The sequence below is a fragment of the Gadus macrocephalus genome, chromosome 10, assembly GCF_031168955.1.
Source record: "Gadus macrocephalus chromosome 10, ASM3116895v1".
NCBI lineage: Eukaryota > Metazoa > Chordata > Actinopteri > Gadiformes > Gadidae > Gadus > Gadus macrocephalus.
Genome location: NC_082391.1, coordinates 5,957,629 through 5,976,243, shown reverse-complemented (window position 1 = coordinate 5,976,243; position 18,615 = coordinate 5,957,629). Strand labels below are relative to the sequence as shown.

General features: G+C 42.7%; 1 protein-coding gene across 1 annotated transcript; it reads right to left on the bottom strand.

The window, feature by feature from the left end:
- Positions 1 to 8,016: 8,016 nt before the first annotated feature.
- On the bottom strand, positions 8,017 to 18,530 carry LOC132465569 (golgin subfamily A member 6-like protein 4). The gene is made up of 10 exons (XM_060062262.1): positions 17,041 to 18,530; positions 16,544 to 16,678; positions 16,046 to 16,175; positions 15,580 to 15,630; positions 15,301 to 15,378; positions 14,721 to 14,777; positions 14,116 to 14,175; positions 13,799 to 13,942; positions 9,808 to 9,872; positions 8,017 to 8,736 (listed from the first exon to the last, which is right to left on the bottom strand). Exons 1-10 carry the CDS (start codon positions 17,073 to 17,075, stop codon positions 8,496 to 8,498), a joined length of 996 nt encoding a protein of 331 aa, XP_059918245.1. The 5' UTR covers positions 17,076 to 18,530; the 3' UTR covers positions 8,017 to 8,495.
- Positions 18,531 to 18,615: the final 85 nt, after the last annotated feature.

Below are 18,615 nucleotides of genomic sequence, written 5' to 3'. Positions count from 1 at the left end.
CAAGAAATCATTGTAGCAATTAAAGGAGTGTCTAACTAAAGAGCTGCTCAAGGATATCATTGGTGATATCGCAGGTCTCTCTGCAGATGTCCGGCTAATCTATGATGACCTGCGCAATGTCTCAACTCCGGATCAAGACACGCGCAGGCTCCTCTAAGTCAGGTTCTTTCACCACTGAGTTAAAAGTTCCCTCAATCAACTCCAGGTCCTCTATAAAACGCAAGAAGCTGCCGCAGAGGCTGCCGCAAGCCAAGCTGTTCTGAAAGTGTTCGAACAACAAGAAAAGGAACAGCAGGAAATACAGCGTCTAGAAGCAGAAGTTAAAAGGAAGATATCTGATGAACAGGCAGCAATTGTTAAGCGCAGCTTAGAGCGAGAGGCAGAGGAAGTTAAAGTCAAAGCTCAGCTAGAAGAGGAGCATGGAGCTCTTCTAAGAGCTCTGGAAGAAAAGAGGAGAAAAGTGCAGAAGTTGGAGACAGTCAAGAATCTCAATGCAGCAAGAGCCAGAATGCAGGTGTATGATCAACGAAGGGCCGCAGAAGAAGAGCAAATGGACACATTGGGACAGCAGCTGGTAGCAGATAACCCAGTTATTCCATCTTCAAGTCGTATATCCATGCAAAGGTCTCCCATACAAGGTGTGAGTACCGGCTCAAATGAAAGTACAGCAGAGCTTGTCAAGGTGCTAGCAGATGCTCTGAGCGCTAACAGAGTTCCCATCCCTGAACCGTCAATATTCAGCGGTGATACACTGAAGTACAACGACTGGAAACTTTCATTTCAAACACTTATTGACCACAAGAACATTGAAGATAAGGAGAAAAGATACTACCTCCGTCAGTACGTAAGTGGACTAGCTAAGAAAGCAATCGATGGCTATTTCCTACTTGGAACTGAGTCGGCCTACGCTAGTGCATGGAAGATTCTGGAAGAGCGATATGGAAATCCATTCACAGTTGCAAAGGCTTACAGAGACAAGCTACAAGCATGGCCCAAGATGGGATCTAAAGACAACTTTGAACTCAGAGAGTTCAAAGTTGCGAGGGTGCCATGGTCCATATAAAAGCACTGGAAATATTGAATGACTAGGGGTGTGACGATACACTCAGCTCACGAGACGAGACGAGACACGATATTGGGTTCACGAGAACGAGACGAGATTTTAAGAAAACTACGATGACAAAATATATGACTGGACCAACAGCCTTTTATTTAACCGAGTTGCACATGCATTTTGAAATGCTTTATTATAACTCTTTACATGCATGAAATTGAAACTAAAACTAAAATTTATAAAAGTAATAAATTAAACAACAATATTATGTGCAAAACCAAATCAAAGTACCAAAAATGCTGCCAAACAAATGATTTAAAAGTGGCGGGGGTATTTTCTGACGTCACCCTACACTCACTCACTATTCCCTATATAGTGTTCATGATATAGTGCACTATTTAGGGAACAAACAAACGAGAATTCGGACACTACGCTGAACATTTCTAAACGTAATTTGCGTCAGTAAATGCGCCGGGTATTTGTGTGACGTAGACAGATGCGCCCACATCATGTAAACAAACCATGGCTGTTTCCCAATGTCAAGGAAGCATGCTCAACGGCCGCCCTTTTAAGGACGCTACGTCATAGAACGCCGACAAGCACTGTTCCAATGTTGAGGACACTCGAAAGCCACGCCATTTTTGCGTCCTTTGTTTTTGAGAATTCCGAGATTTTTCAAGGATGCATCGCTGCATCCTAGACGAGCCAAAACTACCCACAATCCTCTGCGTTCACTGGGCGGGTTCTTGAAAATGGCAGAGCATATATTTTATATTTAGTTATATTAGTTTTATTATTTTTCAGAAATATTTTGTGCCGTATTGCTTTTCATAGATTCATCATGTTAATGCAAATAATCAAGCCTAAAGACCTGTGCCACTTTTCAAACGTTTTTGCAACTTAATGATACGTTGCTATATTTTGCATGGACGTAGCTGGTGTTAAACACCACTGTCACCAACGTCAATTTACTCGCTCACAAGATTACATTTTTTTTTTTTTTTTATTGCTTAAGAAACAGATTCCTTCCAACTAACTATTTACGAAAAATGCAATCAATAATTTATATAAAAGTAAATGTTTACATATCGACCAGCAACGAAGTTGGAGTAGCTTACCCAAATAATGAATTGTAATACACCAACATTGTCAACTGTCATACATAGCTAACCATAACCCTGTCATACATAGCTAAACAAGCAAATGAAAATGAAATACCTACCAACGCAACTGAAATGTTAATATTAGACAATTAACAATATTATGAAAATTACGTAGGTCTCCCATAATCATTCAGGTAATCAATACGTCCGTGCCTGTTACAGCTATTTCAATGATATGTGTGTTATATATCCGTGTTCAACGCCATTCATGTTAAGTAAAAGGACAAATCTCAGACTTTGGAAGTTAATGGAGTTAATGGAAGTTAATTCGGAATTTAATTTAATTCGGAAGTTAATGGAGCCGTGCACTTCAAAATAGGACCATAGCAAGGAGCCGTTTGTTTCAGTACGGCTCCTTTCAGCTGCCCACCCAACATAAACTGCTAATAAAATGCTTGAGGAGGCGTTTTGAAAAGAAAAACTTACATTTTTTTAGAACAGGGTAGAAATATAATTATGAGCCTTTGATTGATATCCAGACATTTTTTGCGGAGACACAATCCTGTTCCCCACTTGTATTGGAGTGGACGGCGATATATCTACTTCTGGGCCACATGAAATGACGGACCCCCGTCCACTCCCAGCTTAAACAGCTGCAATACCAGGCTTGGCCTCTGAGCACTGGTGGATTGCGGAAGTATGCGCCTATCCTGGGGGCCTGAAACAAACCGGGCACTCACGAGGAAAGCTGGAGGTTGTATTGTTGTTGAATGTTACATTTCCTTGTTCAAGTTTTTTTTAAATACATTTTTAATGTTAAATAAAAAATGTATTGTGTTAAATCCCAAATAAATTGTTGACGTTTCTAAACGAAAGCCGGAGACTCCATCATTAAATGTAATCGTTTTCGCGCTTATTCAGCTTCTTCTTCTCCTCCGGAAAAACATGACCGCATTGCATTGTGGTATACGGGAGTAGCTCACAAATCTCGCGAGACAGAGGCCGTTTCTCAATTTGCGTACTTGTGCGTGCTCGTGTGCTCGTGGACTCGTGAAACGTCATCAGTCGTTGCCCGAGCACTGTTCCAATTCGAAGCACGCATCAAGCGAGTACTGTCGTAAAACCCGGAAGTGTTCTTGATGCGTGCTCGATCTCGCCGTTTCACCATGGACATAATAAAGATCTCGAGATCTCGTGGCACGAGATCTCGTCACACCCCTATGAATGACTGTAATGAAAACAGGAGAATTCTGTCAAAGTTACCGGATTGGTTAACAGCAGGATGGAACCGGAAGGTTGTTGATGAAGAAGAGGATAGAAACCAATTCCCTTCATTCAGCCAGTTCGTAAAATTTCTGACAAGGGAAGTAAAAATCACCTGTAACCCTGTTACTTCACTGCAGTCACTGAAACAAGCTGAGCTTGAAAAGTCCCAAAGACAACACAGTGTCGGAGCAAAGACACTGACCACAAGTTCCAATGAAAAGTTTGTTACAATGTGTCTTTTCTGTCGAATCAAAATTTATTCAAGCTGAAAAACTGTGCTTTGGTTGTCTGAAGTTAGGTCACCACTCAAAGAGCTGCAACAGTAGGAGTGTTTGCGACATGTGCTCCAAGCGACATCCAACCTGTCTGTATGAGGAGCGATCTAAAGAGCAACAAACACAACCACGCACTGAAAGAAATCCAAGTAAAGAAAAGCCCAGACCAAGTCAAGAGAGGAACAATGAAAGTACTCAATCAACACAACACCAAGGGGTATTCACAGCTGCTACTGCCAACAGAGTGCTATTTCATGAACTGAACATGCAAATAGCGGCAATAATTCCTGTTTGGCTTTCAGCAACAACTCAACCAGCATGAGAAATCCTTGTATATGCTCTGTTGGATTCGCAAAGCGACACAACCTTTGCCTTGAGTGAAGTAGTGGAAGCCTTGGAAGTAACCAAAAAACAAGTCAATCTGAAGCTTTCTACAATAAGCTCAAAAACAACAGTAGTAAGCTCTCAAAAAGTGAACGACCTACAAGGTCGAGGGTTTTTCTCTGGTAAGAAGATTGCCCTACCAACAGTCTACACCCGGGAATTTATTCCAGCCAACATAACTCACATACCAACTGATGAAACCGCCAAGTCCTGGTCCTACCTGAGAGCCATTAGCGAATCCGACGACGTCCATTGCTGTCTGGTAATGGGAAAGGCGAGAGTTACGCCTACCAGCGTCACAACTATACCACGACTAGAACTTACAGCAGCAGTTGATGCAGTTCGAACCAGCGACATGCTTCGAAATGAACTTGAAATCCAAGATCTGCCAGAGTTCTTTTGGACAGATTCCACAGTTGTCCTGGGCTACATCAGTAATGATGCAAAAAGGTGTTTGTAGCGAATCGCGTACAGTGGATTAATACAAGCACAAAACCTGAACAATGGGCTTATGTAGCTTCTGAAGACAACCCGGCCGATCACGCCTCTCGAGGTTTGACAGCTGAGCAGCTGAAGACTTCAAACTGGTTCACCGGACCAAAGTTTCTTCGGCAACTTAAACTTCCTAACAGAGAATGCAAGGTAGAAGAGATAAAGGAAGACGATCCTGAACTTCGCAAGGCTCTAGTGTGTAACACTCAGACAAAAGAAGACAGATCATTATTGGATCGCCTACAGAAGTTCTCTGATTGGAAAAGAGCAGTAAGAGCAGTTGCCAGATTGAAGAGGAAAGCCAAGGAACACAAAGGTCTGAAGCAAATAACGAACGAAAGCACAAGCCTAGAAGAAAGAGAAGAAGCAGAACAAACAATCTTCAAACTAGTTCAAGAACAAGCATTCTCAGATGAGATAAAGCGCTTGGAAGCAAAGGGAGAAGTTCTCATGTCCAAAGACAGTAAGCTGTACAAGTTGAGTCCATTCTTGGATACAGAAGGTATTCTAAGGGTGGGAGGACGTCTCAGTCAAGCCACGTTACATCCACACGTGAAGCATCCGGCTATACTCCCTAGTAGAGGTCACATATCAGCTTTACTCATCAAGCACTTTCATGAGAAGGTTTATCATCAAGGACGTGGAATGACGATAAACAAACTGCGAGCTAATGGATGGTGGATCATTGGATGTTCCAGTGCAGTCTCATCACACCTATTCAGATGTGTTAAATGCAGAAAGTACAGAAGGCGTACTGAAGAACAGAAAATGGGAGACTTACCACAGGACTGGATCGAGGCAGCACCACGGTGCTTTCACGTAAGTGATCTCCTGGAACAGACTGTTTTGGACCGATCTATGTTAAGGAAGGACGTAAAGAGCTCAAAAGGTATGGTCTTTTACTCACCTGTCTATGTTCAAGGGCTATACACATAGAGGTCATTGATGACGTGACGACTGACGCATTCATTAATGCGCTAAGAGCATTCATTGCCATCAGAGGGAATGTTCGCCAGCTAAGATGTGACCAAGGAACCAATTTTGTCGGTGCAAGAAGAGAGTTTGCAGGACTCGTGAAAGGAATGGACACAGAAAAGGTCAAGGATCTAGGGTGTGAATTTCTTATGAATCCCCCAGCAGCAAGTCACATGGGTGGCGTCTGGGAGAGGCAAATAAGAAGTGTAAGAAGTGTTCTGACAGTTATTCTTGACCAGTCGTCAAAAAGGCTTGATAGCGCCTCCCTAAGGACCTTCCTGTACGAGGTTATGGCCATCATTAACAGCAGACCTCTAACTACTGAACATTTGAATGACCCATCTGGACCCGAACCTTTAACCCCAAATCATATCCTTACCATGAAGCCAACTGTTATTCTACCCCCACCCGAACAATTTATCAAAGAAGATCTTTATCTACAGAAGAGGTGGTGTCGAGTCCAGTATTTGGCCAATGAGTTTTGGGTTCGTTGGAAGAAAGAATACCTATTGAGCTTGCAACCAAGACAAAAATGGCAAAAGAAGAGAAGAGACTGAAAGGTCAACGACATTGTCCTTCTACAAGATGATCTGGCCCCACGCAATGAATGGAAGTTAGCCCGTGTGACAGAAGTCTATCCAGGGTTAGACAGTAAAGTCAGAAAGCTAAGATTGTTGGTTAGCAACACCACATTTGACAAAAAGGGGAAACCCACAGTTAAAACTGTGTTTCTTGAGAGACCAATACATAAGGTTGTTACTCTGCTTGAGGCATACTAGAGTGTTAATGTTGGCTTGACATTTCATGATGAAGGGTTGACATACTGATAATGTTAAAACCAGAACTACTTCATTTGTATATTGAAGTTTGACAAAAATATTTAGTTTAGAGAAATCCCACATTACTGGTTTGTGTGATTTGGTGGGAGTGTAACTGTCATCATTAAAAAGATTCTGTAATTTAATTAGTATTTTCATATTATTAAGACAAGCCTTAAGGAAAATCATTTTAGTTTATATTAGTAATTCAATAATTGTGTTCGTTATTCGGGTTTAAAATTGTATTTAAATAGTTAATTGAATGATGTCACTTGCAAGGCGGATGTTCTAGAAGATTACTCAGCTAGAGATGCGGCATGAGAGAAGGTGAACAGCTTGTGATATGCATTGCCGAGAAGAATCTAGTTTCAAAGTCCCTGTAAATAGCATGTAGCCAACGAGGTATGTTTTTTGTTGTTTCCCTGTATTTTGTTTTAATTGTTTGGCTCTTTGTGTGCCGTGTAATTTATGATTTTATGCAAAGCTAATGCCGTGATTTCTGTTGTACTGTGTGTTTTCACGGTGAAGTTGGATTAAAAGGCTGCAATAAAACCCGTCAAAGGAAACCACTGGTGTCTGCCAACGGCTTTTAGAGGGATTTATAAGAATCAAAGGGCCCCACAGCCGGGGTCCTGATAGAAGTCTTTCGTGTTTGATACCTGCATTGGGCGGTATAGGTTGGAGAAATCTTTGTGGTTCATATGACAGCATCAGACCGTAAGTAGGCCCAATAACGCAAGACATTTCTTAAATCATGGACCAAATGAAGATGACATCTTTACATATTTTGCACACTTCCTACTTCAAGAAGTCTTCATGTTATATTTTTATAAAGTGATAAAACAATAAAACATAATCCAGCTCTTTAATGTCACCAAAATATAAGACATGTAAGGGATATGCACACATTGGTCAGGCCAGACCAATAAGAAAGCCATTGTAAAGAAAGAAAGACTGAAAGATGCTGTTCAAGATAGCAAGTGGAAAATCAACAATTTAATGGACGACAAGTACATACCCCAGGACGCCTACGTCATCTTGAAGGAAGCCCTCAGCCTGGTGAGCACAGAGAAGCATTCCGATCTCCTGGAACAGAACTGCAAAGACTTCTCTACATGGCTACACTACCGCAAGGGTGAATCTCGACAGGTGAGTCTTCCTGGTGTGTAATGTTGTAGACTAACCATTATAAGGTGGCAAGGGATGGGAGAATTTATCTATGTATAGCACAATTTACCAAATCAGTTATGAGTTAGTTAGTTAATTAGTATTATGCTGTTATTTTGGACAACATGTATGTATCACGTACTACACAGCATCATAGTAAATGTGTCACATAGAATTAGCTTATTTTGGTGCCTGATTTTCTATATTCTATATTTCCTTCTAGAAAGTTGTATAAGTACCCGGTATATTTATCATCACACTTCTGTTTGTGTAAGTGTGTGTGTGTGTGTGTGTGTGTGTGTGTGTGTGTGTGTGTGTGTGTGTGTGTGTGTGTGTGTGTGTGTGTGTGTGTGTGTGTGTGTGTGTGTGTGTGTGTGTGTGTGTGTGTCCACAGTTGTGGCGATTGGTGCAACATCCGCAGTTGTAGCGATTGGTGCCGCGGTCGTGGGGATGATTGTTGTTTTCAAAAACCCCTAACTAAACACAATGTAAACCAAATGTTTAATGAAAAACGTTTTGTACACTTTTGTACTAGACTTTGTCCTTCGTAAAATACTAATTAAAGAGCGCCATGCACTTAGACTTTGTTTTCTATTTATCTCACATTACAAGTAATCATGCGATGTGAATATTTCTATGATTTAATACTTAGTCTATGCCCTTTGTAAGTTTGTATTTGAGCTCTCTGTCCCTCTCTTGTTTTATTATTATGGGTTGGTTTACAAATTTTTTGCCCATTTGATATATGGTTCAGTAATAGAAATAGTAAAAGTAATAGTAATAGTAATAATAATAACAGTTCAATAACAGCCTATAAAAAATCCAATAAAATAACGTCGAACGAAGGAGGTATTTCAGGTAAGAACGATGTAAGGTAACTCTCACCAGACATATTTCACTCAGTTAGACACTTCAATTTAATCTTCTACAACTGCTTCAAGTCCTACCAGTTAGGTGGAGTCTAGACTGGAGGCAAACACTTGTACTGTTTGTCACAGTTACGCAAGAACAAGTCATGCACAGTCTTCCAGAGGTCGTTGGTGGAGACAAGGTCGGCGCTGTAGCCCCAGTTGTCCAGCAGCATGGGGGCCGTCACGGCCAGGACAGACAGACCTCCGAGGGCCAGGACAGACACACCTCCGAGGGCCAGGAGGCCCTTGGTCAGCACGCCGTGCAGCATCTGGCCACCTGAACGACCCTGGCTACACACGCACGCACAAACACACACACACACACACACACACAACCTCACACACACACACACACTCTCACACCCACACACACAGCCTCACACACACACACACACACTCACACACACACACACACACACACACACACACACACACACACACACACACACACACACACACACACACACACACACACACACACACACTCACACCCTCTCACACACACACACACTCACACCCTCTCACACACACACAACCTCACACACACACACACACACACACGCTCACACTCACACCCACACACACACACAACCTCACACACACACACACACACACACACACACACACACACACACACACACACACACACACACACACACACACACACACACACACACACACACACACACAGGGAAGGAATGAGATATGATGGTGGAACAATCGACCCAAAAGGCTTAGTTAAATGTTGGTCCGGCTTCGTTGCCGAGAGATAATCCTACAAGACGAACCCTGGTTTGTTTGTAAGCGGATGGAGCTCCAGGACTTCTTGTCAGTGTATTTTTTTTCAGTGTAAGTCTACATGGTGTTGACCTTTACACACACTTTTTCTGAGCACATACAGTCCGGATATGTATTATGCATACATAAAATGTTTTAGCTTGTCTTTCTACCACGGAAAAGTTCCCTAGTTGTCGAGTTTGTGTTCGCTGTAAGCCAATTACAAGCTAACAGGTCGTTTGTAACAAACAGATATCCGTTAAGTAAAACTCTGGTAAGTAAAACTCAAAGTTGAGCTAGTCTGCTATCAAACTTTAGATTTTTTCTCTTAAATTGGATTTGTGCGACTAGATTAACCAAAATAGCCACAACAAATAAAGTATGCAATACAGCAAGACTCTGAGAATATGGAATATGGCACTAGTCATCCTATTAATAAAATTGAGAATTCTGTTACACGTCGACACAACACAATGTAAATCCTCGACCGTGATATACATTTACCAAGTTATAAGGGTTATGGATGAAAATATTGTAGCTGCATTATCAACATCGATCACATTGATAACAACATTGCAAAGGTACCTCTTTGGAAAAGGCTTGACAGCAGTGTTTTTCCCATCATCTTTCTCTTCTCGCCTACAATTCTCCTGAATGGGCAGAATAGAGATGTCTCCTTTGAATGACCTCCACCTCCACTGGTGTTGTCCTTTGATTCACTGGTCCATTCCAATAGTTCCCTGGTTAAAAGCTTTCAGGATTAACCCCCCCAAAAACACTCTGGACTCTGAACCCTGACCTTCAGACTGAATGTCTTTCTGGCACTATTACAATTTACATTTTATTGTTTATTTTTAGGATTAGTAAATGTCTTTATCAGTTGTTCACTTTATTGTTTACTTAAGTGTTAGTAAATGTCTTGTCTTTATCTGTTGTGCCTGTGCAATTTATCTCTTTCACCGTGGGATAGTGAGAAACGTATTTCCGATTAGGTCTGTTACATGTGAAGAAATTGACAATAAGGCCGACTTTGGCTGACTTTAAGTCCGGGGGAATGGGCTCAAACCCAAACGAGAAGATCAAATCCATGCCATCGGTGTGCCTCCGGTAAAGCGATCTCTAAGGATGTACGTTAGCACACTGCATGGAAGTGGGGGAAGCTTCTAGCGTAGCTTATTCAAATTCAACCTTTCGCAGCGTTTCACAATAAAACATGAAAACAAGTGTTTCGTTTTAAATGCAGCTGGTACTTTCTGAGCCTGAAAATACTGAAGAGGAAATAAAGATTTGTACGCTGAACAGCCCTGAGAAGGGAGTCTGAATGAGCTGAGCCACTCGCCAAGATCTGAGCGTAGCTTACGGGTTAATGACCTCTATGTAAAGTGTAATTTAAACAAACCCAGAAGAAGATTCATCACCTTAATAGTGCCCTTCAGTATTTTACAAATTGAAAGGCAAAGTGCACTCGTTGGCATAATGAAGTGTCATGCTGGCAGCTGATCTGCTGTCAATTATTTTGTTTTGTATTTAGCACGTCCAAAGGAAATGCAGTCAGACCTTTAGCCTCACGTAATGGGAGAGAGTAACAGAAAGCAACGGGGACACATTATCACGGGGTAATAACGGATAATGGTAGAGCAACAGATAATAATGGGACAGAGCAATAAGGAACCACAGTGTAAAGCGTGGAACACACTGGCCCAACCGTTGGTCTTCTGAGGCGTTTGGGGAGACTCGGACGAGTTCGGGAACAAATTTGTTCGCTGTGTTCAGCTGTGTTGGAAGCTTTGGAACCGCGCGGACGGTGTCTGGTCCGATTCAACATGCAAAGGCTGAGAGCGTTGGCGGTCTGAGGATTGGAGCCATCCGATACTGATTGGGTGTGTGCTGCTAGCACACAACCAATCAGCGCCACGAGACTAGCGCCAGCCGATGTTAAAGGTGCCGTGGCATCTCACTTTATGAGGTTTTCTAACATAAATATGAGTTCCCCTAGCCTGCCTATGGTCCCCAAGTGGCTAAAACTTGCGTTCGGTGTAAAACGAGCACTAGGTGTTCTGCTCGCCTTTGAAAAATTATCTCAGCCATGGTTGAGAAGGAATTGGGGGGAAAGGAACTTTGGCTTTGACTCCCTGAAGTACATGAACTGCGACATGCCGCCGGTTGCGAGGCACCACCGCCGCGAGGCACCACTGCCGCGAAGCACCACCGCCCGGCAGCAGGCTATCCGCCCGATGCCTGCTGAAAGTGGAAGAACCAGAGACGTTGCAGAACCCGACAAAGTCGTTTGTGATTCATAATATCGTCTGGAGGCTAGGGCTGTAATGATACGCGTATCAAACCGAAAATCGCGATACTCAAAGCCACGAACCTGTATCGCGGTGTGAGAAGGCAGAAGCGCGATATGCCCTTTCTAACTCTTCGGTCAAATTGTCAGATTGAAATTTGCTAATAATTTGTCTAAATAATAGTCTGCTGACAGCGCCCCCTCCTATCGATGCCGTAAATATGTGACGAGATGCCCTCTCTCTGTGATCACAGCTCTCCGTGGCTACGGAGGATTGCATTTCTCCACAGCCGTCGAAGTCCTCATATGCGATATGAACGACATTTATCCAGAGTGGGCCAAGCGCGAAAAAAATTGCCTGTGTGATCCTGTCTCTATTGTTTTGTGTGATTTGACTGGCAGTTTGTCTGCTTATAGGTCGGAATGAAGCGGCCACCGATTATTGACAGGATGGGTACTTTATTCTACCGGACTCGTTCGCTTCTTCACGAGACACGCGCGCTACCGCTCGCTCTCCTCGCTCGTCCACTCACTCGCTGACGTCACTCACACACGCATACGCACACTGCCATTCTCCCGCACACACATATGCTACTCGTAACACTATGCCTCGTTATTGCGACGTTCATGTTTTTCCTCATCTATTGAAAGTTAGGCTATTAAACATGTTCCATTCTATACGGCCTGATTATGTCATTATTTAAGCTACATAGCCTAATAAGAAGCGCTAATAAGGATATTTGAATAAACCAACCAAACAGTTAAAGGGGCCCTATTATGCCTACCAGCAAAAAGCATCCTCCAACTGCAATCTTTGGTTATTTCTTTATTAATTTAGCTATACTTTAATAGTATTCTTTCGGTTCAAATCTGTTCAGTGTTCCAAATTATTTGTTATTAAATGTTACATTAAGATAATTGGTATTTAAGTGTTGTTTAAATAAAATGCTTTTTAAATTTAAAAGAATCGTGGGATGTATCGAACCGTGGGTCAAAAATCGTGATACAAACCGAATCGTGAATTTGTGTATCGTTACAGCCCTACTGGAGGCGCACACAGCTTTTGGCCGTGATAATATGTATTATATGATATATATCTATGTATTATATGATATTATTTAGATATAGAGCTCCAGGACTGTAACGCAAGTTATGTACACTTCCTTGTTATTTGGATAAACGTTCTGCTTTTGGTGTTATGGCGCATAACACGTCGGACTCTCGTCTCTGGTATTTCTACAACGAGACTCGTAGTGGGGGTTATCTCAGCCATGGATGAGAATGAATTGGGGGAAAGGAACTTAGTTTGGCTTTGACTCCCTCAAGAACATGAACCACGACATGGAGGAGAAAGGGATTGTTGGTGGCGAATGTCTCCCGCTTGAGCCCCGCTTCCCGCTGCCGAGGGACCACCGCCTCGGCGCTGCAGGAGGCAGAGGTGCCTAAGCGCTGCTCGGCAACAATCCCTTTCTCCTCCTTGTCGCGGTTCAGTCTACTTCACATTGATGTGGACGTGGAAGAACCAGAAACGTCGGAGAACCCAACGCGGTCGTTTGAGATTCATAATATCGGCTCACACAGCTTTTGGCCGTGATAATATATATTATAGGATATAGATATCTATGTAGGCTATATGATATTATTTAGATATAGAGCTCCAGGACTCCCGTGTGTTCTAGAATATTTACAGAACACGGCTAAAGGCTGTGTGCGCCTCGCCATTGCGATACATCCACTGTAAACAGAGCGCATGGTACCGTGGCTGCAAGCTGCTCAGGGCCACACCCCCACCCTCCTCCTTGACCCGCCTCGCTCCTCCTCATTTGCATTATAGCTACAGACACCAAAACAGCGTATTTTGGGGAAGCTCAATGTGCGACTGGCTCGGAGTGGCTGTAACTCTGCACCACGGCTGAATTTCGGGAACGTCTTTGAATACTGTGTTAGTGGCCCACTAATACCTATATTAAAGCATCCATAAAATAGCATGTCATGGCACCTTTAAGGAAACTTATTGCATCTCGCGCAAGCGCAGAACGTACACGCCGCTGTGTGGTTGGCAGTAGTCTTCGCGGTAGGTTTCAATGTAACTTTTCTGCCTAAGGGTCAGACGAGAGGCAACGGAGTGGTGGGATAAAGGCAGTTGGCCGTGGGTTTGAGTCTGGTTGTGTGTGGGCCCCTTAACATAGTAGAGAGTTCACAATGTAAGATGAGGTGCGTTGTTGGGGTATTATGCTTCTTATCCTGCTTTGTATTTCTAGTCTAAATAAGTTGCCCAGATGGACTCACCACCACCGCCAGGTAGGCCTGCAGCTCCACCTCGTCCGCGATGGAGAGGGGGTTGCGGGGGAATTGGTGATTCACCAGGCGGGCGGCCTCCTCCTGCTGGAGCTCCACCTGGCTCTCCAGGTCCTTGTTCCTGAGCCGCAGGTCCTGGGATGGGGAGAGGGCGTGGGGAGGGTAGGCTTGGTTTAAAGGCAAGAGCAGAACCCGCGGCACTTCTGCTCTCCAGCAGTGGAAAAACCCTAAATTACTGCGTAAAACACATTTCATCTTAGCGAAGAAAACAAACCCCCTTGTGCGAGTGAACGGAACAAGTGACTTACCCGTATAATGTTTGTGTACTCCTCCCTCATCTCCTCAAGCTGCATCAACTGCCAGTTTTGCTATCACAGTTTTGAGCATTGATTAGGTGGTTTAACATCAATCAGTGACTTAATGCAGTATATATATATATATATTAGGGCTTTGACTCCGAACTTCGTTATTCGAATATAATCGAATATCAAAAAATAAATCAAAATTCGAACGAATATTAGGCAGCCCTTAATATTCTAACCTGTTATGGGCAGGCCAAGATAGAGACGTCGGAGAACCCGACGCAGTCTATTCATAATATTGTAATGACCACGGAAGAGGCAGTGAATGAAGTATTGATTAGACAGCGATTTATTAGAAACCTTAATGAACCGTTGGAACACGCAAGACCGGTAACCATAGCAATGCCAGTAAACAAACCTCACGAAGCCCAATCCAGGTCTTACTGATTAATAAATATTCAAATATATTCGAATATTAATATTAATAAACAAACAAACTTCGAATATGATTTTTGGGCAAAAGTCAAAGCCCTAATATATATATATAGAATCAGATTAACAGTCTGTCTTGTCCCCAGTGAAGGAGGGTTAGTGGTGTGTACTGTCCCTACCTGGTGGATATCCTCATCCTTCAGTTTCAGCTCCTGGCGAATATCTTTCATTTTAATCTGAACAACCACATGTGTTAATCATACACAAAAATGTGTTAAAAAATAACTAGGTACATGAATTATTTAGTAAGAGGTGAAAAAGCTATGTCTGGTGGTGCAGGCTTTCTAGGATATGACTTAAAACGTAATAGCGTGACTCATTACTATATAGCCCGGTTTCTGTGGTCATTGTTACCACTGGAACAAGCCAGTCTGAATCAGTGAACCTCCACATCCAGTGTGCAACTTGGGCTCCTGCAGATATGGCTTTCAGACCGTGCCTTCGGGAAGGCCAATGCCAACACCAAACAACACCCGTTCTATATGAACGAAAAACTCCCAAACGGGCAGATTTACACTATCTGGATCAACATTTCTGCAGGTAGGTTTTGTCAAGACGTGTTGCTAAAGTAATAAAGAAATTGACTGTACAATACCCGTCCCTTAAAATCCATGAGCAGATTCCGGAAAGGAACAGCGACTGTTGGGAAGGACGGATGGAGACCTCCACAATGAAACAATGTGTAACGGGTGTCGTTACCTGAAGCCTTTGCAGCGCTGCCTCCAGGTTACTCTGGCTGAGCTCGCGTTGCTCTCTCTGCTGCTGCAGCTCCTTCAGCTAAGAGACAAGGACAGAACCACACACAAGGGGAGAGTCAAGGCTGGAAAGGGAATACAGTACATGATGTTACCACTGTGTAACATAACTGACATAGGGCGGCAAATGTTAAAGTGAAAGATTTCTTGCGTTAATGGCATTATACAAAGTTTCTGGTATACAAAACAACGTTTGTTGCTGTTGATTGATTGAGCAACATACCTGGGCAGATAGACCCTTGGCCTGCTCCGTCAGAATCTTTCGTTCCTCCTCCTGGATGTGTTAAAAATCTCACACGTAAGTTCTGAAGTTCAGTTAAATCCCTCTACCAGGTGCATACCTTCCCAGCACATGTTTCATGCGGTTGTGTTATACGTCAAATTATTTCACAGATAGAGAGCAATGAGGGGAGGGGTTGTGTAAAGGTTCCTGCCTGTGCTGGCCATTTTATTTTGGTTGTTAACAATATACCGAGTGATCCACACATAGAAACAGCAGAGGGAGAGATGAAGACCTTTTGTGGACATTGTTTGTTGTTAAAGAAATGTGGTCATTTTAATTTACTAACAATTAAACCTCGCCCCTAAGGAAATTACTTTTGGCTGTCAGCAGGTAGGATAAAGCGGGGGTTTGGACATCCTCCTTACATCTTGGCCTTTGACTCGGCAAAACTACAGATTTAACCCACCAACTTTTGAATCTCCTGCTCCTTGTTGATTGTTCTTTTCCTGTTGCTACTCTGCTCCTCACAGAGGAGGCCCTTGACCTTGCGGAGCTCAACTTGGATGTGCCCCGCATCGCTGAGGGAACTCTCCAGCCTGGGGACAAAGGAGTAGGCATCAAGGCTATCACAGGGTGGGTTAATCATTTAAAATAATGAATTCCATGAATTCCATAAGTGATGGCAGCAGTGAACATTTTTCATGGTAAAACGTTCAAAGCGGGCCGAATCCCAAAACGGCAAATGTTGCACAAACTTCACAAAACTATAAAAAACATTTTTTTGGTGTACCAGAGACTTCGTTCCATGCCTCCAACACAATTTGGCTTTTTTTTCCACCCTTTAACAATTACTGCCCTATGTCGCTATTAATTATATTTAATGGTGGTTCTAAATCTCTGAATAAAGGGTACATTCATATCCAACCTATCCACATTTCTTTGAGAATAAAATGGAATGCGTTACATTTCCACTTTGCCTGTCAGGGCTCCATTCTCCATGCGTAGTTCAGCCACCTCCTCATCTGCAACCTCCAGCAAGTGCCTCATCTCTCCAGTCTCTTTTCTGAGCCGACTGTGGCCGTGTTCAAGCTCAGCCATTCTTACACACACACACACACACACACACACACACACACACACACACACACACACACACACACACACACACACACACACACACACACACACACACACACACACACACACACAATTTAAATAATTAATTACAAACCGACACACACCCACACTATCGACCGTATTGTAACGTCTGCCTGCTATGGAATTATTCGCTAGCTTAGTAGACGCCGCTAATTAAATTATCTAATAATTTAATTTAAATTCAAAATTCAAATAATAATTTTCTATGCTAACTGTGGATCCTTCTTAACGACCGTTGTACTGTTGAACTTCGGGCCACTTTCCCCCACATTTGTGTTAAACGAAGGGGGCCAAAGTGTTTACCTGCTGCCATATTCACCGAACGAGCAGTTCGCCATTATGGTGCTGGAGATCTAATGTACACTTAAGGGGACGACGCCGTGAAGCATCACCTCCAGCTACTCGGGCCCGGGATTTAGAGTCGTGCCTAACGACGTTCCCTAGCGGTTCAGAGTCGCGTCGTGCCTGACGACGACCCCTAGCGGTTCAGAGCCAGTCAGTATTCAGTCTCGTACCTTTGCTTTTTATTCCATTTTCCCAAAGAAATGTTTGCTCTGGAACAAATGATTTATAGATACAACTACCTGGACGAAAATTGGCATGGTCCGGGCTTAAAACTCTTTATATTATGACTTTACAAAATGTCAATGGAGAAAAGGAATACAGTGGCGAAGTCACGCCCCTTCCGGTAGAGCCCACGGGACCGAAAAATTCGAATGGGTTTCAACGGAGAGAAAGTAATTATCTTCTGGTCCCAGTCTTTATATGCCTCGGATTACACATATGTTGTTTGTCGATTTAAATGCTAATTTTTCATGTCAAGAGTTAGACCGTTTAATGTGCAATTGTACAGTTAAAGCCAAGGATGTAGCGAAAACACAATGAGAAGGACTACACGTCTCGTATGTGCTGTCACGCTCCCTGCGACTGGCTTGGACAAGACTGAAAATCTCACCATCGGCATAATTGAAACTCTCCACATGCCCAAACTTATAATGGTTTGCACCTCTTTCGATGTTTTTATCCTTCCCTTGGAAAAAAAACCCAACACTATCAAACTTCTTCATGAAAATGTTTAGTTTTCTTTGCATGAAAAATTATCATTTAAATCCAAACATATGTGTAATCCGGGGCATATGAAAACTGGGACCAGAAAATAATTACTTTCTCTCCATTGAAACCCATTCATATTTTTCAGAGGCGTGACTTCGCCACTTTATATGAAATTTACTTCCGGGACCAGCTGTTAAAAAACGCGGCGTTCACTGTTGCGCTCTACAACAGGTTGACATTTCACAGCTTGCACTTTTTAGACAACCTCTAGCCATACGCTTAATATTTTGTGATGCTTCACGTCTGGGAGAAAGGTTTTTGTTTTTCCAACGAGCTGCATCCAAAAAATCTAACATCAAACCATCACATCAGCAAATGTCAGAAAAACAAACATGTATTTTTTTTATTTAGTTTACAATACCCCATATAATAAACATTTCATTGCGCTATATAGCCCAATGCATCTGGGCACTGTCATCACACCGTATAATACAAACTCAAATGACGTACCCAAATCTTTGGTCACTTTGGTCAACCAAGTATCCCATATCTACAATATCTACATGAGCATTTAACTCCTTACGTAACACCTAGGACCAAAAGTGTGGCTGTGGATCTGACCTGCACCCATACATATGTACTGTAAACACAAGGCAAGTAAATTATATTCCAAAATAGGCAAGGCGCAAATGATTGAAATACTTACAAATTCCTTACACATCAGTGCATTGAACAAGGCACAATAAAACCATTGATATCACCTCATACTCCTGCGCCTAACCTTCTGGTGATACATAATGTATATGTATCACCAGAAAGCCTTCG

Excerpts from the sequence above, each read along its gene's own strand:
- LOC132465569 (XM_060062262.1), bottom strand. The coding sequence starts at position 17,075 with ATGGCGAACTGCTCGTTCGGTGAATATGGCAGCAG. Across the intron at positions 16,679-17,040 it reads TTCGGTGAATATGGCAGCAG|AATGGCTGAGCTTGAACACG; the intron begins GTAAACACTTTG and ends TGTGTGTGTAAG. Across the intron at positions 8,737-9,807 it reads GTCAAGCCTTTTCCAAAGAG|CCAGGGTCGTTCAGGTGGCC; the intron begins GTACCTTTGCAA and ends GTGCGTGTGTAG.